This window comes from Malurus melanocephalus, unplaced genomic scaffold (assembly GCF_030028575.1).
Source record: "Malurus melanocephalus ecotype Western Australia unplaced genomic scaffold, MMel_1.1 scaffold_106, whole genome shotgun sequence".
In the NCBI taxonomy this organism is placed as follows: Eukaryota; Metazoa; Chordata; class Aves; order Passeriformes; family Maluridae; genus Malurus; species Malurus melanocephalus.
In genome coordinates this window covers 621,329-644,482 of record NW_026623338.1, presented here as the reverse complement: position 1 = coordinate 644,482, position 23,154 = coordinate 621,329, and the positions used below count along the sequence as shown (strand labels likewise).

The 23,154-nt window shown below is 41.1% G+C and overlaps 1 protein-coding gene across 1 annotated transcript; it reads right to left on the bottom strand.

Annotated features, from left to right (window-relative positions):
• Positions 1-141: 141 nt before the first annotated feature.
• SPTY2D1 (SPT2 chromatin protein domain containing 1) lies at positions 142-17,852 on the bottom strand. The gene is made up of 6 exons (XM_057369254.1): positions 17,706-17,852; positions 8,994-9,108; positions 5,956-7,551; positions 5,168-5,324; positions 4,977-5,054; positions 142-3,745 (listed from the first exon to the last, which is right to left on the bottom strand). The coding sequence occupies exons 1-6, from the start codon at positions 17,763-17,765 to the stop codon at positions 3,649-3,651; spliced, it is 2,103 nt and encodes a 700-aa protein (XP_057225237.1). The 5' UTR covers positions 17,766-17,852; the 3' UTR covers positions 142-3,648.
• Between the last annotated feature and the right edge of the window lie 5,302 nt (positions 17,853-23,154).

The window sequence follows — 23,154 nt, the reverse complement described above, 5'->3', positions numbered from 1 at the left end:
AATTTTTCATACCTTTTTGCTGGCCACATGAGAACCATTCTTGGAGAACACTCAGACTGAAATTGCTGTATGTGAGAGCTCAGAGGAAACAGCAGAAAGCAATTCTGATAAATTTTCCATAAGTAAACCAATGAGAAATAGCAGTAAAATGTTTAATGCCTGTAATTTATTGTACACATACTCTGCAAAACTTATATGCATTTGRTGTGTGCAAAAGTGTACACTTCCTTGACAGCACCAGAGAGCAGTTAAGCTATGGAGTTTTTTAACCTGATTTGTCACATTGTGTAAAAAGACACTGTGCACACGATATCCCCGAAGAAAAAGAATCATTGGCTAAAACTAGAAGCACCCTTGTTTACACACTAACACTTTAATATTGCATCACACCCACTCACCAAAATAAATAGAAGTACATTCATCACAATTTAAACACCAGTCTCTCCATATATTTATTTTCTTTCTGACATGTTTTGGTCTCCAGAAATATGCTATATCTAGAAATATGCATCAGCTACTAGATTATGTTACAAAATGCAAAAAGAAAAAAAATAGAAAATTAGTTTTCCTGGACAATATTTTGGGCTTTACACAAAAATAAATTCAGATTTCCATAGAGATCTCATATACGTCTTGAAAGATTTTTATTTTAAAGCACAGCACAGAGTTGCACACTAAGGCTTCCTGTGATATGCAAAACCCTGGCCTCCAAAAGACAATGCTGTAAAGTGAAATACAGCTCAAGTGTAAATACAAGACATTTTCAAAAAGTAGTCATCAATAGAAAGTGCCCTTCATTTGATTTAGCATTAGCCGTAAAGAAGTAGCTACCTTAATTGTGCAATCAAAGCCAGACCTGGAAGGGTTTTATGAAAATTACGTCATTTCACACTCTCAAGTTTAAGGATATAGAATCTGAGATAGCAGAAACCAACCTTTTTATACTCCTACATTCATTATTTTTGACACAATTTAGTAAAAAAGGCACATTGTCAAACAGTGAATTAAAAATCTAAAAACCAAACCAGAATTTCCTTAAATACAATTAAATCATCAGCTGAACATCTGATCCCGATAAACCAATGTAAGCATTCTTCCAGTTTTTCATCACCTCAAATTCAGATGCACTTTGGACAAGTACTGAAATACTGTCATTAGACAAATACTATTAATCTGGCAAACAGTTTTTTAGATACAAGGTCAGGAATTAAAAAACACGTTTAGTTCCTTCCTAGCTGACATACAAATATGCAACAAATATGCAAACACATTACAAGCCAAACGTTTGTACAAAATAGGAAACCTATCAGCATCCCATGACAATTATGAGAAAGTACTTTTTGACTGTAAAATTACAAATGTGTCCTCGAATATTTTTTTCATATGAAACAGACAAAATTTAAGCAATGATCACTGTGTGAAGGAAGTTATACAGTGTCTTAGGGAGGCTAGCAGACTACATTCCAGTCACCATCTAAATGACAAAGTGCTTCACAGATTAAGAAGTTTAACTGATCTYGCATGGTTAAATAATCAGAAAGTGGTGAAATAGTCAGGTTTTATATAACCTATATGTCTGAACGGCAGGCTTCTTTCCCAAYTGAATCATCCTCTAATATATTGTTCTTAGTTCATAAGAAACTTTTTTCCCCCCAACCAGGTAGGAAGTTGCTCACAGATGATGTAGCTCTCTGGATTGATGGACCTCGAGTCTTTCTCCAGCTAAAATGAATTAAAAAGTAAAAATCCAGAAYTTGATCATGGTCCCAAAGTTCACTGTCCTGAATGGTTAATTCTAGAAACCAGAAAATCTCCAATAGGAAATTTTAGGTGGTCCCAATGCAGCAGAGAATACARCACACCTCTAGACAGTGAGGTTACACAATCTTGCAAGGTCTCAAGTGCATACACTACAAAACAGTTTTTGTTAGTCAATAGAGAAAGTTAAAACTACAGAGGATCAACAATGGTATCTTCATCTGGGCTCCATGCTAGCTGATACTGAGTTGTTCATAGAATCTATACCAGTAACTTACATCAGTGTTTTGCTGAAGCAATGAAATGTTAAGCTATTGACAGAAAATGTCTTAAAAAAGGTAAATCTGKTTTTTCTTACATTAAGAATCAGATGTTTAAACTTGAGTAGCTTCCAAGACTGCTCCTTACAGGTTGCTATCTGAACTGCTTCCTAGAAGCAGCACTGTTAGGAATAGCCCSAACAGGAACGAAACTCTTTTGTTTTTCCACAAGGCAATTTTTCCTTTCTTTGCCCCCRACCAACACCCAAAAGCCTTTTTGTACTTTTAGAAGTATTTCTAGCATTAAATCATAATGGTCTGAAATAGCTGAAGGCAGATGCTGCCAATGGAGTTCTGGAGCATGAGGCAAAGCTGAGCAGTGACACTGGTGAGCTTTGAAAGGCAACTTGGGGAAAYCCAAGTTGATCCAACACCAGATTTGAGCTTCAGACTCTGTGTGACTCCTGTAGACTCACATGAACCCTGTGCTGATTGTAAACAAATTCAGTTACTAAAACAAACAGTCTTTAAGTGCATAGTTAGAAATAATGTGCAAATATGGGCATTAAGGTAAGTAACTGAACTAACTCCCATGCTGTACATTTTTTTTTGGTTTTTGACTTGCTGAAATCAATCACAAGTATTAACTAGTTAACATGAGGTTAATACTAAAAAGTTGTAAATGTATTCTAATAAAACTTAATTCTGATGTTCTTTCTGAACACCAAAACTAATTAGATAAAGACTGCTTCACATTTTAAATGATTTAACGCATCAGATGTTTAATGCAAGAAAAAACACAATTTGTAAAAGCAGCAGAAGCTGTTAAATCTGAGGATTTACAGGGCAGAAAAAGAATTCCCAAGCATATGCTTGAGCCCAAAAGCACATGTTACATACAAGCACTAGAAATTCCTGTTTTCAGGGTGTGTGTTTCTCATACTGAATTAGACTGGCACTGGAATTCCAGACACAGCAAAAGCCAACATAATCTTTTGGCCATATCCATAACTGCAGAGTTTGCAAATGACATGCACTTTTCTGTTTAGMAATAAAGAGGTTCAAATTATTTTTATGCATCCTCAAATCAAAAGATATGCAGCACTTTATTGCCTTAAACACCTGTGGGCTGTGGCTGAATTTACACCCAAGCTGCTGCTGTACAGAAGATCACACTTTAACACTTTGAGGCTCATGCTGGGAGACAGGGCAGGATATAGAGCAATCTTTCTAGGTCTCAAGAAATATCAGAGAACAAGAATGCTATTCCTTTCTTTCAAGCGAATGCAAAATTGGTTTACTGGTGCGTGGCCCACACAGTTCCAAGTCAGTGCATAGCTAGTCAGTATTTCTGCTGGCATCTTGAACTGGTTTAATCAATGGAAACACCTATTAATTTTACTCCATTTAATATGCATTAGTGCATTAATTTCTTCATAGAAAACAACCCTGGCAAGTATTAAAAATAAATATCTTATTTAGGTCAAACTAAAGCCTTGCTTTTCAGTACTTTAATCCCTTTAAATATTCTTTTGCCCTCTAACAAGCAAATGGAAACTGAAGAAGAATAAAGAGATGTATGGAGGCAGAGGGGAGCAGAAACATGAACAAAGTCAACACCGTAAGTCAGTTAACGTGTCCTCAGCTTCTTTGACTGTCTCTTGCGTTTCAGTTCTTCTTCTTCCCGTCTCAGCTCTTCCAAGTCTTCCTGAACACCAAGTCTCAAGCTGCCAAACAAGATTAAATCCTTTACACTGCTATTCAGGACACTTGAGGTTTTACTTCTATTCCCCCGAAACTCAATGCTAGGAGTACTACAGCTGATTTGTAGAATAACTTCATATCAGATAATCTTTAATTACAGGATGAATACAGCTTTTAAAAAATTGAGATTTTTTTAAATCATAAGATTAGAATAAAATATTTCAAAGGAAAAAGATATTTAAAATTTCTATTAAAAAATAAAGATTGTATAAAAAAAATGTAATAAATACATAAAGTCTTTTTTTCTCCCAAAGAGCAGCTACTGAAGTATATCCATTGAGAAGGTAAAATTGAATTTAACTCAGGTTTCTTATCTCCATTTCCTTTATGTTGACTACGTTAAAAGCGAGTCAGAAATTCAACTCTGCAAAACCTTGCTCTAAGATGTCAACAGAGAGTGCAGTTAACAGCAATATCTCTTTAAAATTCCAGTTATTTCCCTTAACTTCACTTAACACACCATAGCTTTCCATGGGCTGCAGCTATTCCTCAGAAGCAAGGAGGAGTAAGGACATTGACTATAACTTCAAAGATGCAAGTTTCTAATGTTCAAGGCACCTCATGAATAACCAGATAGAATTCAGGAGACCAAAAGAATTTGTTAACTCCATGAATTCCAATATTTTCACATTCTATAAAAAACCCTTAGAGCTTTCACAAAGCTTGTCCCACCACTTATTAAAAAACAAAAAGAAAATCAGTTTATGACACAAGAATTGTGCAGGCCCAAAGGCCAAAACCAATATGRAAAGATCATCTTCATATTTTAAATCAGTGACTACAAAAGCTTGCCAGCATACTTTTTATACTTAGAAATACAGACACACACATGTATAGATAAAAACAAATAAAATTTCCAGACCTCAAACTAGCAGAATATTGTAATGTTTGGGACAAATTAMAGGATCTGGAATTTCAAATGAAATATGTATTTTKAAAAAGATTTTTGGAAATTAATTAKTTTTGTTTTTTATTGGCTCTTAACAAGCAAGAGTTGTGACAGATAAGAACATACCTGACTTATTTAGTGCATCCACCACTGGCTGTATGAGTTTCATCTTTACTTAAGCTTTCTCATAAAAAATTGTTAGGTTTATTTACCTCTGCTATGAAAAGCAGAGTGGATATTTGCTAGCTTAGCCCTATGACTTCAGCAACAAACTTCCCAATTTYTACCCAAGTTAAGATCCATACCTCCTAGCTTCTTCTTTCTGTTGCTCTCTCCAGCTGCTCTCCATGTAACGTAAGGCATAATCACTTTCATCTTTGTACCTGAAAATTAAATATCAATTTTTAGCACATTAAAACAACAGCTAATGAATTCAAATCCCTTCTTAGGAAGAATTGCTTGTTCTATGGTATCTTAAAAGGGTCACTCTCCTTACCTTTTCCGGTCATAGCCAAATATTTCCCGAATATGTTTTGATATTTCTTCTTGGGGTTCCCCTTCATCTTCAATGAAGTCATCCATTTCAGAGTCATATTCATCATCATCATCATCTTCTATGTGCCTCTTGTAACCAATAGGTGGTCTTCCAAGACCTGAATAACAAGAGTGAATAAATTCATTAACTAGTARCATGAACATAACATGAATTTAACAGTACTTTTCCTTGCTATACCTTGGGCATAGCCATTTTCTGGGCTTCAAGGTGGAAAACTTGTGCCTCAGCATTTCTCAAATTCAGCAAGAGGAAACAGTTCCTTTAAGTTGTGCTAGAGGAGATTACGTATCAGTATCAGCAGTGTCATCCTGAGGAAACCACCCAACGCATCTGTTCCTTGTTCAGGGTTTTTTAGGCACTTATTCCCTATACTCCACACTGCTTGCTCCCAATCAGAAACACATTSTTAGAACTGCTTGTCACTGATAAGACATATTTGCCAAAACACAGAAATGTAAAACCTGTGACTGATTTTTCATGTAGCACTCCAAGCATCTGGACACTTTTAAGACACTACAAAGTTTTATAGACCAACTATTAAGCAATKCTGGAAGAGAATCCTTCAATTCTTTTCCTTCTAACAGCATTCATATACCAATATCCATCACAGGCTGCTTAGTTTTCTTTCATTTGATACTTCATGCCACCTGTATTAAAAAAATTYCAAGTATACGTAAAATGAAGTTAAACCACAACAATGAAAAATTCTTTGTTCTATAAATATATACCTTGCGGACGAAGCGCAGGTCTATGCCCTGGAAAAGGTCTCATTCCATTCATCTGTCCATTGCTAGGTCTCGTGACAAGGTTTTTAGAAGAAATGGTTTCTGACACGACAGTACACTTGGGTTTTATGGCTGTGCCCGGGCCGCTGCCTGGTCGCCCAGGTCCTGCGCTTGTGCTGATGCCCAGCCTTCCTGGTCCAGTGCCCAAGCTGCTGCCTGGTCGCTTGGCTCCTGTGCTTGGACTGATTCCTGGCCTTCCTGGTCCTGCTGCCAAGCTGCGGCCTGGTTGCCCTGGTCCTATGTTTGTGCTGCTGCCTGGCCTTCCTGGGCCGGTGCCCAAGCTGCCACCTGGTCTCTTAAGTCCCATGCCTGAGCTGCTGCCCGGTCGCCCAGGTTCTGTGCTTGAGCTGCCCGTTGGCCTTCCCGGTCCCACGCCTGAGCCACCCCCTGGTCGCCCAGGTCCTGTGCTTGAGCTGCTGCCGGGCCTCCCAGGTCCTGTGGCTGAGCTGCTGCCCAGGCGCCCAGGTCCTGAGCTTACAACAGCTCCCGGCCTTCCAGGTCCCACACCAGAACTGCTGCTTGATCGTCCCGGTCCTGCACTTGAACCACCCCCGGGGTGTCCAGGTCCTCCTTTTCCTAAGCTGCTGCCTGATCGTTTTGCATTGGAGTTGATTCCATGCTGAAGGGCTGCAGCTTTTCCTGGTTTTGCATGAGCAGACTTTTTCAGGCTGGATTCTTTAGCAGATGGCAGCCTCTGAGCCCCATTGGCTGTGGGTTTTGAGGGTGGCACTTGAGAGCTTGAGCCAGACTTTCTAATACCATTGACWGGTAATTTACTATGACTGCTACCAGTGGAGCTTTTTAAGGAGCCATTTTGTGAGTTTTTTTCCATTTGATCAAGTCTGGAAGAAGATGAAGACCGTGGGTGTTTTTCAGTCAATGCTGGTGCTTTGGATTTCTTATCAATACCACCCATAGAAAGCAAAAGACTGTTTTTAGATGTGGAATGTTTGTCTACTGAGCTTTTATTAACTTTTGCATTTACAGATGCTTTTTGTGAAGATATATTTTTTGAAGAACTAGATATCCCTGTAGGCTTAATTTCCTTCTCACTTTTCTTATGTATTTCTACTTTTTTGTTTTTGCGTCCCAAAAATTCCCTCTCTCTCAATTCTTCTGCTGTTCTGGGCCTCTCTTCTACCTTTTTCACTGGTTTTATTTCTACAGGTTCATACTGTTTCTTTTCAGCAAGCCTCAACAGCTCTGCAAAGTTCAGAGGTGCTGGTGCACTTTTGGGAGGTGCCTTTGGTTTCMCTGCAGCTTTGGATGGCTTGTCCTCATATTCTTCTTGCTCGTGCTCAGATTCCGTTTGACTGTATTCAAGTTGCTCAGTTTCATATTCTGTTGCATCCTCAGCCTCTGGGGCCTGAGCAACATTCTCACAAGTCCTTTTCTTTTTAGGCTTCTCTTCAACAGGAATGCCATTATAGCCATAAAAATTATCCTTTGTTCGTGAGGCCATAGCTCTTGCCTTTCTGTCATGTTTCAGTTCAATACGCCTTGCCAAGAGCTGCTCTTTCTTCCTTCTTTCCTCCAGTGCTGCAAGAAAAACAGGAGAAAGTTATGCAAGAGCACTACTTTTTACTTCACTATTTTCCAAACTAACAAACCACTTTAAGACAGTAACTTAAATGATATCTGGCTAACAGCTATCCAAAATGAGAWGAGAAAGCAACCACAAGTCTGCCAACAAGGCAGGCTAACCCATCTGTACCAGCTACTCCAAAAAAGACACGCAATTAAGTCAAATACTGCTTTAACCAAGCCCACTAAGGCTTTCTGAGGGAAGCAGCTTTCCAGGATGCTAYAAGAACTATGAGGAAGCACTGCATAAGAAGGTACAGAAGTTATGGAATCTCTGGGTAGTGGTGGGAATTCCAAGACTGAGCAAGAGAATCTTGACACTATACAGAACCTATTATCAAATGTTTAAGGGGAGTTGAGGAAGGGGAGGGAATAAGMGTATTGGGGGATAAAAACTGGAAAATAGTGTGTGTAGAGGGATATTACGGGAGACACAGAAGCAGCCAAACAGAGATAAGCAAGCAGCTGGTCATTACACATGCCCTGATAGAGCCCTGTGCCCTATCTCCACAGTCTGCCTTGTATTCTTACTGCTCTGGGTTAGCAGTTTTCAGCRTAAGTATGCTCTCTATCTTGTGTCTGTGACCTGCTGACAAGAGTCAGGCTGAAACAGCTGCTGAATGAGACATCTAAATGCCAAATACTGGACAGACCAAGGAGTGAGTGCTAAATACCAGAAAGATTCAGAAAAAAGTAAAAAATCCTAGAAAATGGATTTGGCTACTAATACTTGGGGTGCCTATAAAAGTACCATTCCTCATCAAGGACTGTGACAGCACAGAATGTGYCAGCATGCCCCATATGGAATTCATTCTTAGTCTTGCTCCTGGCTGGAGCTGGCAACAGGGATAAGAAACACACTCATGACTGACCCAGGAGAGGAGGAATAACCTGGGCCATCMAGTCCATCAGATTTGATCATCTTTAACAAAACATTAACACCAGAACAAATGCARTATTAGTTTATTCTATAGATTACTTAAAGGAAATACAATAGAGTAAAAAACTGTGTCTGAGACTTTAAAATTCAGACTGTATTGATGTAATTAAGTGACAACACTGGTAATTAAGTCACAACAACAGCAACTCTTTCCATTTTTCACACAGAGGAAGCTTTTTAAAGTTAAGCTAATGAAAGTTCAGATAGTTTTTTGCTCTTCACCATAATCAYTTCTTAATTTGTAATCATAAATGCTAGTGTAGCTCATTAATGYTTAACTCTTTAGAAAGCAATAAACACCCTCAATCCTTACTTAGTTCTGGCTTTCCCTCAGCATCAGTTCTGTGCATAAATTCCAGAAATGGATGTGCAGCTGTATTTGCAAGAACTTTGAATAAGGTGACAAATATCAAAGAATCAATGGAAATCTCYCATAGGAGAGATTTCGTACTTTTACCTTTTTTTCTCTTTTCTTCTTCTTGCCGTCTGAGAAATGCTTGCACTGCTGCAGACTCTACACCCTTGACCTTGGGAACTTTTTTTGGAGGACCAACGGCCAAACTGTATCTTTTCTGCAAAGAACAAAGAAATATGTCAGAAGGGTTAAGAAATATAAAAATCAGCCTTTAAAACTGAGGAGTTGCATAACAGTGCTGTACTTGACTTAAGCAGAGAGGTGGTACAGAGCAAACAATGAATTCCCACTGAAGCTGAGGGYTGTGCTGGATACACTTGACTCACAGATGTACTTTCAGGCTGACAAATGAGCAGTCAGCCCCAAGTCCTTGGGATTAACTTGCAAGCTAGAAAGTCCCAGCTCCAAGGTGGTAAAGGTAGADGTGTCTTGAAAAGTATTTTGAAAGGTGGTTTCATAACCATCAGAAGAGTAAGATAACCAAAGTCCAGAACAAGGTATCAGCACTAAGATAAGGACATTTATCTTGTCTATACCACTGGCCAGCAGCCAACTAGATCACCCTATAAATATTGCCATCAGGATGGGCCTGATTTGAGCTCTGCCTGAGCTGCAGCTTAACTGCATGCCAGGTGACCCCCTTCAGAAGAGACGCGTCTCAGGGTTAGAAATTCCTTACCTGAAACAAAGAGATCATTCCTTACCCAGGGTAGAAAGATCCCTTGCTAATAACAGATCCTCAGCAGGTGACAGAGGATGTTGCATTAGTGTCATGAAACGGTACTAATCCACCCACTTCATATAATTACAAACACTATATGGATAATTGCATTAGACAGAAACCATTAACCAAGCCTGAGACTAAGAATGGGTCCAGCCACTCCTAGGCTCCAAATGGAGTTTAGAAAGCAATGAGTCCAGTCAGAACCTTGTGACTCAAGTGCACAGGACTGTGCTCTTTGCATTGCCAGTCTCTGAGAAGATTAAGTATCAGGAAGAAATTTTGTATTGTGAGGGTGGTGATTGTGAGGGTGGTGATTGTGAATTTGAACTCAACCTTCTTTTACGTTTCTTTCATTAATTAACTTACTGAACCTTGCATTAAACTTACTGAACTTTCTCAAACCACCGTTAAACTATGTTAAATTCCACTAAACTGTTAAATCATTATTTTATCTCAATAAAATACATTGGTGCTTGTCTTTTGGGTGAGGTACAGTCCACTAATCCACAACAGGGGCTYACTCAGCTTTTGGAAAGAATGAACTGGATACCAGAAGACAGGGAGAAAAAAAAATGAAAAGCATTAGACTAATAAAGAATGCAATGGCTACATTAATAATGGAATAAAAGTATTTCAGGTCAGCCTTAGTCTTTGACCAAGAGGAACCAAAGGCAAACTACAGCCCAAGACGCCAGAGTTAATTCAATTCCAGACTGCAGGTTTATAGCTCCATTTTCAGCTTGCTTGTGGACAGTCATTTCAGTTTCAGGTTACTTAACTCTGTGAAAATAAATAAAACAATGCAAAAAAWTGAATTACTCCAAAACTAAGTTGGAATGGACTCCACAAGCGTAATTACTGGGTTGATGTAAAMCCAACAATACTGATTTTAGCTCTTGCTGGTAGTGATCTTGAACACAATACTGTTGTACATCAAGGAATTAGTGATCTGCATACCAGTTGACCTGAAATGGTGTAGGCCTGCACTCTATCACCTGAGATCAGTGTGACCTCAGCACTGTGACAGAATACACAGCCCCCACCTGGCACCTGGCAATTACAGCACTGGCACATGGTGTAATTTGCCAGAAGAGAAGGCTTCTTGTTGCAGCYTTTCAGTACTGAAAGAGAGCTTATAAGAAAGATGGAGACACTTTTTAGCAGAGCCAGTAGCAATAGGACATGGGGTTATTGGTTTTAAACTAGAAGATGGTAGATTCTGACTAAAAATTGTTTGACAAGAGAGGTGAAACACTGGCACAGACTGACAAGAGAGGCTGCAAATTCCCCATCGCTGGAAATATTCAAGGTCAGGTTGGACAGGACTCTGGGTGACCTGATCTATTTAAAGATGTCCCTGCTCATTGCAGGGGAGTCGGACTAGATCAACTTTAATGGYTCCTATTCTATGATTCTATATCTCATTATATCCTGAGGTGAAGCTGTGTGTTTTCATATAACATCCTTTTCCTCGGCAGAGGAAGTGATAAATGGAGCTATTAGCTTCATAGGACATCCTACAAAAGCTCKAAAGATTACAGCACTGATCATCTGCAACATAGACAGGATTTGCACAGCTTGCCATGCCTAGAGGTCTGTTCAGTGCTGTTCAGCCTGGGGCTCCAGCAAGTGAACAGATGTAAAGTTACCTATRCTACCCCCCTTTTTGCTTCTCCTCTAATATCGAATAAATGTTACTTAAACCAATGTTAAGTGCCCAAGCGCCTCTTACTGGGTTCTATAACAACCACTTGCACTAAGGTGCTACACCTGTTCAGTCTCTGCCTTTCACAAATGTACCAGATTGTTCCTRAAATAGGAAAAAAACAAAAACTTTTTTGAGCGTCTTCTCAAAAACAGAATACAGAAGAAAAAACAAAGCAATGAGAAAGAGAGAGATAGTTGCCAAGATAAATACAGTAGAAGGCAGTWAAACCCAAAAGCAGATGGAAGGCAGAATACATTTAGGAACAAAAGAAATCCAAACCCAAAACTGAGGTTTGAAAGGGTGGGGTTTTTATTTGYTTAGATTTTAATCTATTGTCTTACTTCTGAAATAAAAATGAAGATYTCCCACACAAGACATAAAGATTCTTGCCAAATGAAAGAGATGTGAAAAAGAGACCCAAATAAAAATGGTATCACTAAAGAGCCACACAAATCTGCATTTCTATAAATATCTTCCTATCCTCAAAGCCTTATGAAACTGAAACAATTAAAATAACTGGTAAAGAAACCTACATCCAAATATTTTAGAAGCAATAACCAGGCAGGCTAGCAGCATAACTCCCTATAAACGTCAATATCACCCAAAGGAAGCCTGTATTTTAATTTCTGATTCATTGACCAGCAGCATATGAATAGATTCTTGGATTACTTTAATTGCTAACATACAAACCCATAAATTATCTTGAATATACATGCACTAAGAAGCAAGGTTTGGAAGCTTATTTCCAAACTGCCCCCAAAACTGTCTGCAAGAAGGGCAGCTACAGTACCAGCCACTTGTAGTCACCTCGAGCAGTTTCTGAAATGACTAGAGCAGAATCACAAAGGTACACTGTCTACATACACTGTATATTAAAATCTGCCATGTCACCTCATCACATTAAAGACCTACTACAGCCAAGCTCATTTACCGAGCTTCACCTCTCTGCAAGAAAGTTTGCCACAATCTGAGAACCAATTTTCTCATTTGCACCAGAAGAGTTCCAAGACTTGACTACTCAGGAAACSTGAACTATGGTGCAGCATTGCCTCTCAGTTTTTGCTCAAATACAGCCCCATGGCTCTGTGTCCCAAAGAAATCTGGCTTACTCCATTTGAACTGGAACAGAAAGAGGCAAAGCAATCCACACAGTATCAGTCAAAATCCTATCAGAACAAGATTGAAGCAAATTAGCACCTTGGAAGCAATTTGAAGTTCTTTGTCACAGTRTAAAGATGTCTACATAAATTGTCTTAGAAAGTTAAATGTGTAGTGTTTTGCCATTGGTAACCTAATTTAGYAAAGCTTAATTTAATTATTCCATTTCAACAGTATTCTCAGTTTTGAAAGTTCTGTTTTAAAAACTGTGTAGGATTCAAGCATCTTTCCAGCCTAAATGATTTTGTGCCTAAGGAGCACCTATGAAAACTGCTAAACAGCAGGGACAAATGTAGATTGATCTCTTCTGTCAGAAAACCTTATAAAGAATTAAAGTGATGGGGAAGCAGTTTTCAGGCTTTGTTTTGCTGTACTGTGACCAACAGTCCTATCCAGGACCAGGTTTGTAAAGCAGCTTGACAGACAAGCTCTTTTCTGACTGCCACTAATAGGACAAATCATGCAAAATTTTAAATTTAAGTCTTCCTATCAGTAGTATTTCTTAATATTGACTAAAAACTGAAAACATAGCAAAGCAATTCCYAAATGAATACCCATTTTCTGTACTATTGCTGATACGAGTTCTGTTCACCTTCATTAACAGCATAAAATAACCTGCTGAAGTGTCCTTTTAAAAGCATTGAACCATACACGTGTTCCACAAACACAAATAAAGTGTTTTATATACAGCACAAATGAATATGCACCAGACTGTAGGCAAACCAGACAAAATAAGACAGGGCATGTCACTATGTCATCCAAACAGCAGTTGCACTATTCTGGCTTTTAATAAGGTTGCTAAGTTGGTTAAATCAACAGAGGAATAGAAATGTTTAGCCTTTAGGAGAGACAGCAGGTCAAGTTGTTCCCAGAACACTGCACTATTTGAGTTGCAAACAGTGACTATTTGCTCTGAAGTCACTGACTTCCTTCAAAACATGGCACATGATCTTGAAAGTTGCTGCTTTGATGTCAGCATTCAAATACTAAATCTTGGACTGTAAAACATAATTTGTAATACAACTGTAAACTTTTTGGCACCCAAAGTAAGCCCAAGAGGCCTTGACCAAATACAAGTCYCGGACAGAAGTAACAGCAGTAGCCTTGCCCTTAACCACAGTCAACGTTTACACAGGGGGCAATGCAAGATAATGCAAATGGTCAATTCTGCCATGCCTGATTCTCAAAAAGAGCACCTGTGCAGCTCAGTTATTGCTATGGGCCTGCACATGTAATGTACAGACAATTCCATTTGTTTTGTCCACTACAAGCAACTTGTAGAGGCTCTCACAAGCTGGGGATTCGGTTATCTGCTTGTTTTTCACTAGCAAGTTGTGACCCCTGTGTGATGTTACAACACTTTCTCTGTTGGTCCTTATCATTCAGCCTGATCCAATGGGAAGTCCCTGCTTCCCCCAAAATATTCTTCAGGGCATAACTTCCTGGGAATACCAGGAGTGGTTCATYCACCACACATATCCTGTTTGTGCCACTCCTCTTGCAATGCCAGTTCCTCAAAAGGCAGCTTTCCATATTGTAAGTGGCCATTTGTGTTCACTGCCATGGGGCCTTTGCTGTTCACCCTGAACTGGTATTTCCAAAGTTCCTGCYACAGACTCACCACTGGGCTCCCAGCAGCTGACTCTGCAGTTAGACTGTCTTAGAATATACACACGATTATATCTCAAGTGCTGCTTTCAATTTCTGGTTGTGACAAAGTAAATAGTAGGTAAGAAGCATGTTTAATTCCCTTCAGATTCTAACAGCCCCTACCAAGATAAAGACAAAATACTCAGTCTATCAGCTCACACTGGTCTACTATCCCCAAACCAATTCAACAGGTTCATACATTTTATTCCTAAAAAAGCAAAAATTATTTTCTTCCAATTTTGCAACTGCTGCCACAACACTCACATAGAACGAGTACCTAGAAAAAAAAACAGAGATTTTTTTCTATTAAAAGTTGCTTCACACAGGGAAAAAAAATTGAACAGATTCTTTATGCTCTCCTTTCTGTAGTGGTATTTTGGTCCCCATTTTCATCTGCTTTTGCAAAAACAGAGAGACCAGGAACAGAAAAAGCTAAAAAAATTACTTGTCAGCATTTAAACCTTGACAGTCTGGACCTTAACTATCAGGTCAATCAAGTTCAGAGTAAAAGCCCTCCTCACCCCTGCCAACATTTCACATCTAGTATCTTGAAGTTCCTCCRGTGGACACTGATGTAATCCAAAGCATTTTAGGCCCTGTTTTAAGGCAAGTTTTAAGCACACTATAAMTGCACACACATCAATCGATGGGAATCTGGTCCTACAGCACAGTCTGCACTTCACAGCCATTCCCATTATTTCTCATGCAGGGCTTCTCTTGCCTGTGGGCAAATGTTCAGTAGTTTGTAGATTAGAATTCGATGGGCAGGCTCTGTAACCCAAGGTCCTCCGAACAAACTCTGGGATTCTGTTAGTGTTTCACTTCACACTCAGCTTCACTGAAGATTGCTTTATATCAGTCTAAGTTAAAGTGAGACCTCAGCAAGTGCTGACGTGGACKACAAGCTCTTTCAGTTTTGGGTCACCTCGTTGTGGTTAAATTGCATTACATTTCTGTAAGTTCTGCACGCTAAAGTATCATCCTCAGTTAAAAGGAATTAGGAGCAATTGTCATTAATAATTTATTAGAAATTAAGGTTAAAAAAAATGGTTTTGTTCTGACTGTCCTCAGGGTTTTCTTTTTTTTTTAAAGTCGCAATAAAATTTCCTAATTTAAAGTGTAACTACAATACAAATATCTGAAAGTGCTTCACCATGTCATGTGAAACACGTGGCATAACAGAGTATACCAATTTCCCCAGAAAGAATGACAAAGTATTTAAATCTTATTAAAATCAACATTAAATCTCATAGCTATTATCATATCTAGTCAAAGCAAGACCACACTGAAAATCTAATGAACTGCTAATAGGAACACGGGTAACAAGATACAACAGTGAAACTCCCATGGAATATCAGATGATAAAACCTGGGGCTCTACTCAGCAGCTGCTATGAAGATTATTAGCAACACATCATTAACAGTTAGCTTAGACAGTAGTTCATATATGTACTGTTTTATTTAGAAACAAAACCTGATGCAACTAACAGGGCACCAAAAGGCTGATTTCAGCAATGTTCCTTTTGAATCTGGATTTCCATAGGGAGATGAACAAGCAGATTCGTTTTTACAGGGACATGATGTAATATCTGCTTTATCCAGGCCCCTCTTTTACAATACAAGGCCACATTATTTCTTACTCTTTATATAGTTTCTACTTTGAACTATACACTACCTGTATAGTGTGTATATGTATTTACATACACTTTGTATATACATTACTTGTTCATGTCACTGTTTTTCATTACAAAGGGCACGGAATATTTAATTTAGCGCACCATAAAGCTTTAACTTCTCAGAGAAAAATTCAGGGGATATGCTCATTAATGCAGGAAATAACATTTCTGGAAACCTGGTAATTTTACACACCAGTAAATCGTGTAACTAGTCTATATGGTGTTTTTAATAAAAGTATTTAGAATTAATTATATTCTTCTTATATAAACACATTTAACATACTAGCTTTAACACAGTGGAGTTGTTTAGATGTCCAGTGATTGTAAAATCTCCATGGGCTCTCTTTTAAAGCCCAGCAGCTGCAAATAACCTCAAGCAGTGCCAAGTGCAGCTCTGCTTTTGCTCAGAGACTGGGGCCAACTTTAGAGTTAAAAGCTGCACCACTAATGTGCTAAATCAAACTGTTTCAGCTATGGATTCAACTGCACTCTCACTCCATGAGTTAATCAGGAATTAGCAAATCCTAATGCTGCCTTTTCTAAAAAGAGTAGCTAAACCCTCATCCATTGCACAACAAGTAGGATTCACTCCCTCCACCATCACATCCGCAATGGAGAACACGGCAGATATTTCATCATGGCTTAAATCTATTCGTGACAAAAAAAGTCTCACACAGAGTAAAGCTSTGTGAGAAAATTATGAATGTAAAGAAAAGCTTTAGACATCTAAAATAGGAATCACAATAACCCAGTGACAATTTTAAGATTTTAAACCCACAATGAAACGTAATTRATTGCACATCTAACATATGGTTGGTAMGTACTATTAACTGGTCACACTATTAGTGAACATTACCAAAGTTTTACTAATGATACAGAGACACTGAGATACTCTCTATTCCACAGTGTCTTCATTTTGGTGGTGTCAGAACCAGTGAGTATCGTTCTGTTTCTGCTGTTTCCAGTTTTTGCTAAAAACAACTGTCCCTCATTTACACTTGGTTTCAGCTAGCTAATCATAGAAACAGAACTCTGGCACTCGTTGAAGAATAAACAGAAAAAGTGTCTCCCTAGCTAGTGKCTACCCAAGAGAAAATATTTTCTTATCCAAATAAGCACGCATGACTTATAATTTGGGTCCTCCCGGAGRAATGAAACCCAAGATATTCATGTATGAAAAGGCCACGTGCCCTTCTCACTATCAGACTTCACCCARCCAAGTCAGTGGATTATTTCACACTGAATCCCCATATTACTGATAGCKTGAACTAAAACACAAACTGCTGAAGAACTGCCCTCAGAACAATATTAACACCATACCAAATGCCTGCCGTCAATCCTCTCCACATCGCTGTTACAGGTTATTCCTTCGCGGTGCACACAGAGGCCTCAGACAAGGCAGCCCATTCACCCAAAACYTGTCACTTTGTCTCCGACCCGCACTTGAGACGTGGCAGACTTGTGTTTTCAGAGCAAACAAAAGGACTTCGCCGACTTTTAGTCACTGCCTTCCCCCGCACCACCGCTCCGCTCCCGGGATCTCGGCACTTCCAGCGCCCGGAGGAAGCCGCGGCTGCCGCTCCCCGCCCGGGGGTGCCGGCACCTGTTGACAGAAGAGGCCCCTCTCGCCCCCTCCCCGCACACAGAGCCTTCTCCAACCCCCAGGAACGAGCAGCCCCGGCCGGCGAGGCGAGAGGCCCRGCCGAGCTTGGACGCTTCCCGGGCGGGGGCCGAGGCAGAGGCGGGCAGCGCTCCCGTCCCGAGGGRCCGTCCCCGGGCCCGACCACCGCCGCGCCCCGGCCCCGCGCCCCCGGCAGCCCCAGCCGCCCCCGAGCTCACCGGCACCGCGTTCAGCCCCTGCTGCTCCGAGGCCATCACGAGAATGTTTCGGAAATCCATGGCCGGGCCGGAACGCGGGGGGCTGCGGCAGCCGCCCCGCTCGCACCGCCAGCCGCCCCCSGCCCGCCGCCCGCTCGGCCCCGCTCGCTTCCGCCCGCTGCCGCCTACCCTTTATATAACCTCGCCTGGCGCCCGCGTCACTTCCCCTGTGGCGGAGCCTCGCCACGGGAAACGGGGCTGGGAAGGGGAGGGCAATGGGGGAAGGTGGCTCTGAGGAGCCCTGCGGGATGGCGGGGCGGGGAGCTGCGCCGGGGGCGGCCTTTTGGGACCACCGGGCCCACCCCCGTCCCTCCCGGCCCTGCCCGGCCCTGCCCGGCCCGGCCCTGCCCGCTGTCCCCGCTCACAGCTGCCGCCCATGCCGGCGATTGTCCCTCCGCCCACCTCGGCTTAGCCCCTGAAACACCTTGGACAGAGGCTCTTCGCGACGGCATGGAGTGACGGGACAAGGGGCGATGGCTTCGAGCTGACCGAGAGCAGGTTTAGATTAGGTATCAGGAAGAAATATTGTATTGTGAGGGTGGTGAGGCGCTGGCACAGGGTCCCAGAGAAGTTGTGGATCCCCATTCCCTGGAAGTGTTCAGGTGCGGGCTGGATGGGGCTTGGGACAAGCTGGTCTAGTAGAAGGTGTCCCTGCCCACAACAGGAGGGTCAGAACTAGCTGATCTTTAAGGTCCTTTCCAACCCAAACCATTATATGATTCTGTAATTCTATGGTTATCACCCCCAACTTTGGCATGGGGATGTGTCAATAAAACAGTAAAAACACCTACTTTTTTCTTTTTTCCAATAGCAACTCTTCATCTTTCAGGGACAGTGAGAATTGTGCGGTTTTGAAGGGAAAAAGCCTTTTGGGGCAATGGCCAGTAGCTCCAAGTGCACCCTGACACCTGCCCCCATCCTTCCTGCATTCTCAGCTGCCAGCTCGGCCCGGAGTGGACATCGGCCAGGAAGAAATCCTGTAACAAAGGAGGAATATGGATTAAATTTCCTCAGCAGTCTTGGCTTATCAAGGCTTCAGAGTTGGTGCTTGGCTTGTAGGAGTGTCACAGTTATATCAGGAGTGCGCTCCTAGCTGCAGGAATACTGCCTGATACACAGGACTCCTAGGAGCAATGCTGACCATCAGAGAGGCCAAACAAAATGCTCTGTATTTTTCTAAATCTGACAACCCAGAAAATTGTGCAAGAATACCAGCTGATGGAAGACTCTTCCCTTGCATTAGTTATCAGCTCGTTTCCTGGATTTGTTATCTGAGATCCATCTGACAAAAATTCCTCTGCTCCACATTGCTTCTCATAGAAACCTGAGCACTGAAAGGAAGCTTTTTCCCTTTTTTTTCATCTTCCTTCAGCATAAATTCTTTTAACATTGCTGGTACTTCACTTTCAGTTCCTCCAGTTCCTTCTTGCCTTTTCCAGTTTGCCTCTTCAGTGTCCTCATTTTTTTTGTCATATCTGATATTCCCTTCTGGGCATAGCTGTAAGCCACATTGCAGCCTGCTGTAAAGACGCCCAGTGAGGCCTTAGCTGAGGGAAGGARCAGGACACATTATATGAGCCAGGCACTGCGCCACTTAATGTGCAGGGCCTTTGTAGTTCTTGGACTACAGGAGATCCATGTTGTTCCTGTAATGTTTGCTCTGGTATCTCTGCATGGCATCACTCTGTGCAGGGTGGACAGTCCTTCTGACCACCCACTGCATTTTCTTGGGACACTTCTGATTTGACCATTTATCCTTCTTAAACTTAATCCTTCTCTCTTTCCCACTTTTTATTCTCATCTCCATTCACTGACTTGTTACTTCTGATTCAGACTTCTGGTTCCTGCCCTCTTTGCATTGTGACTTTCTTAACTTTAAGACTTCYTAATCAGTCTCTCTTCACAGGCAGTTAGTGGTTCATCAGTTTTCTTCTCATTTTTGGCATTGTGTTTTCCTCTGCGCTACTGTCTGTAAGGTTCTGATGCCATTTTCTGGCAGTCTTATCTGCTACCTCATCACTGCTGTGATGCTTTCATCAGAATTTCCCTGCTTGGGCTTGAATTTCTGGTATCTCCACTGCTCCCTTCCTTGAGAGGCTTTTAGTATGACTCAGGTTCCTGTATGACAACAGCACTGACAGAGCGATGATTGCTGCTCCTTGACTTTTGTGCTTGCTCGATTTGGTTTATGTTGGAGTTGGCAGGAACACTTGGCTAAAGGCAGCCTTCATTCTGCTGACTGCAATCCTCAAGATGAGTGGAGAAAATCTCTCCGTGCATCTAAAAGAGGAGTTACAATCAGCCCAGGGAATGGCATTGCAGCTGTCACATGTCACCCTTTGGAAACCCTTMACCACAGTTGTTACCTTTTCCTGTAAATGACAATGTGGTGACATCACATGTCCCCCAGAGGGGATTTACATCTGTGTTTCTCTAGTGGGAGAAATAAGAGCACTGTGTAAATGTGGGCATTTTATGGGGCAGCAGCAAGCGATGCTGAGCAGTGCTGGGATTCCCAGGCTGCCCCCGTGGCATTTAAACCCAGATCTAACAGCAGTTACACGTCAGCACAGTGCCTTCATATGGCCCAGCCCCTTCTCCTGGCAGACATGCGACAGCAAATGGGAACCTCCGTGTGTGTGTGCCTGAACCTCTGTCCTCCCTGTGTCTTAAATCGCTTCCCAAAGTGTGTTCACTCTTCACAATCTCTGCATATGTTTACAATGTGATGATCCAGACTCGGCTTGCCAGGACTGCCGAGTCCAGCTACTCTGTCAGCAACAAAAGAGGAAACAACTTTGTGCTTTTAAGCCAAACTGATGTTTCTATAAAGTACAAACCAGGATAGAAAATGCTTATTTCCTCGTTCTGGAACTCTCTGACCTGTCTGATTTTGTGCACATTTAACATCACCCTAGCCTTGAAAGAAGTGTAAAAAACTGAGAATTTAAACCTTCGTCTTCCAGAAAACCTATACAACACCTCTCAAATCTCCCATCTTGCCTCTCAAACCTATAATTCTGCTGMAAAAAAAGTTCAGACAGATTTATTCTTTTTGTGTGTACATTTTTAAGTAAGAGCTTGGCTAAGTTTCATTTTTGTTAAACACCTTCACTTTAGGATATTACTTGGGACTAGAATTGTTTAGAAAAGACTTAGACAGCATGAGACAGTATTCCACCAGAAAGTGTCTGCGCGTTTTTAATCAGCTGTGCTCAACAATAGCTCAGCCCCAGCCATGCACACTTCRGGCATGTGACTAATCCTATTAACTTGAAGTGAAGTGTATTAAAGTGTTTAAAGGATTAGAGTCTTAATTACAGGCCATCTGCAGAGGTCAAATATCAAAGGCTGYTCAGAGCCTGAGTTTTAGCATTTTCTGAATGAGTGAATGAGTAATATTTGTGTGAGTTCCCCCTTCCCCTTTTCATCCATCATCCTTTCTGCAGTAGAGTTAAATGGGTGTTCCAATATGGCCTTTATAACTAAGCTGAATCATCCTGATGTCCAGCAGGCAGGTCTCCATATCATCAGCTGTTTAGACATTAGTAGAGCTGCCATATGTGCTCTAAAGAAGGACTTTAGGAACACATGAATTTGAACAAATCAAGTTTGTATAGCGTGGTGCCAGCCTACTTTACAGCTACTTCCAATTTGAATTATTAACCACAAAGACTTTTTTCCTTATGATATATTAAACAGAAATGSCAAGAAACAGAAATGGAAAGGAAGGGTCTTGGGGATGATAATTAGTTGGTATTGACAATGTATAATTTAGACATCTAACTTGTATGCCTAAATTACGGCCTTTGGCTCCAAACAGGAATATCAGAAAAACAGGGATGGAAATTACCTTCTTCCTCCCACCCAAAAAGCAGGATCAATTCCATTAGGTAACTTCTGACAGACCTTTGTTCAATCTGCATTTCAAAACTCAGAAACCAAGGCTCTCATTCCCTATATTATTCTCTCACTTTTTTTTCGTTTGCACCTTGAAAAAGTTGTTTCTAGCATCTAACCCAGGTCTCTGTTGCCCACTGAGCCTTTTCAGCCGGTGAGGAGACTTTATTGTCCTCTCCCTTAGACATACAGTGCACATATTTAGGGCCCTCCTACTAGGTCTCCCCTTTCTCTGGGATAAACCACTCMAATTCCTCCAATGCTTCCTCATAAAACCTCTAATTCTCTCTTCTACCCCAAGCAGAATACAATACTCCAATTGAAGGTTTTCTAGCCCCAAGCATGACAGAAGAATRGCTTCATATGTCTGGCAAACAATATTCCTTTTTATGTAGCTCTCAGTGCTATTTGCCCTTTTAGTAAGTGGCATGGCTGATTCCTGTTTGGTTGGGAYCCATGCTAACCACCAAGGCAGTTTATACAGTGATGCTATCAGACCAGAAATTCTACAACCTGCATTTGTGGTGATGGTAATTCTGCACAGAGTGAAAGCAAGTCCTTTGAATTACTTCCTTTCCCCATAATGAAACTTGCCTGGTGTGTTGAGRTTCTAGCCCTATCCTCTAACATTTCCTGTCCCTCCCAGCCTCACTGGCYGGGAGGAAAGTTGTCTGTTCTGCCATCTGCATTATTTAATGAAAATATCAGATTGGTGATACTCCTGCTACAAGAATTCTGCTTGCTGTGTCCAACCAAGTTAACAACATATTCCTGTTAAATATTCCAGTCCAGTTTACAGCYGGTTCTGTACTCATTCATTTGTGCTTTTCTGGACTTGCTTGTGAGATGGATGGCCATGTGAGACAGTGTTAGGAGCTTTTCTAAAACCAAGAGCTGGGAATGAGCCTGCTTGACATAATTTATTCTAGGCAAAGTAATCTCTGTGACACTAATTTCTTTTGTAGGTACTTAAGTGTGTCAGTGGAGGGAGAGGTTTAGCTCCAGCACCTCATTGTTTAATGACTCAGCAAGTCACAAAACAGGTACAGCTTCCTAACACAGGAATGCAAGCAAGAGAGAACTTGAATTCCTCTGTATGAGATCGAAAGTTGTTGCCATCTACAATATATTTATTTCAAATCCAGAGCAATCACAAAATACCATTTTACATTGCTGTGCACTGGRGACAGAAACAAACTGTCAAGGAAAACACTTCCCTAGTTATTAAAAGTGATTTCAGGTAGCTGTCTTGGATTCTTTTAGGGCATTTTTCAGCTTCATGCTTTAAATAAAGGCAGTGAAACTTTTCAGTCCAGGGGTAAGTGCAAACAAACACAGTTGCATCCCACCAAGCAGCTGCCTGTGTCACACTGGGWCTGCCTGTGAACACTCAGCGTACCCCAAGGTCAGTGGATAAACTGTGCTATGAGGGTGAAGAAACAGGCCCCATGGASCACCCATCAAATCAGGACTCTACTGATGATAATACTGGCATCTTAATGATAAACAT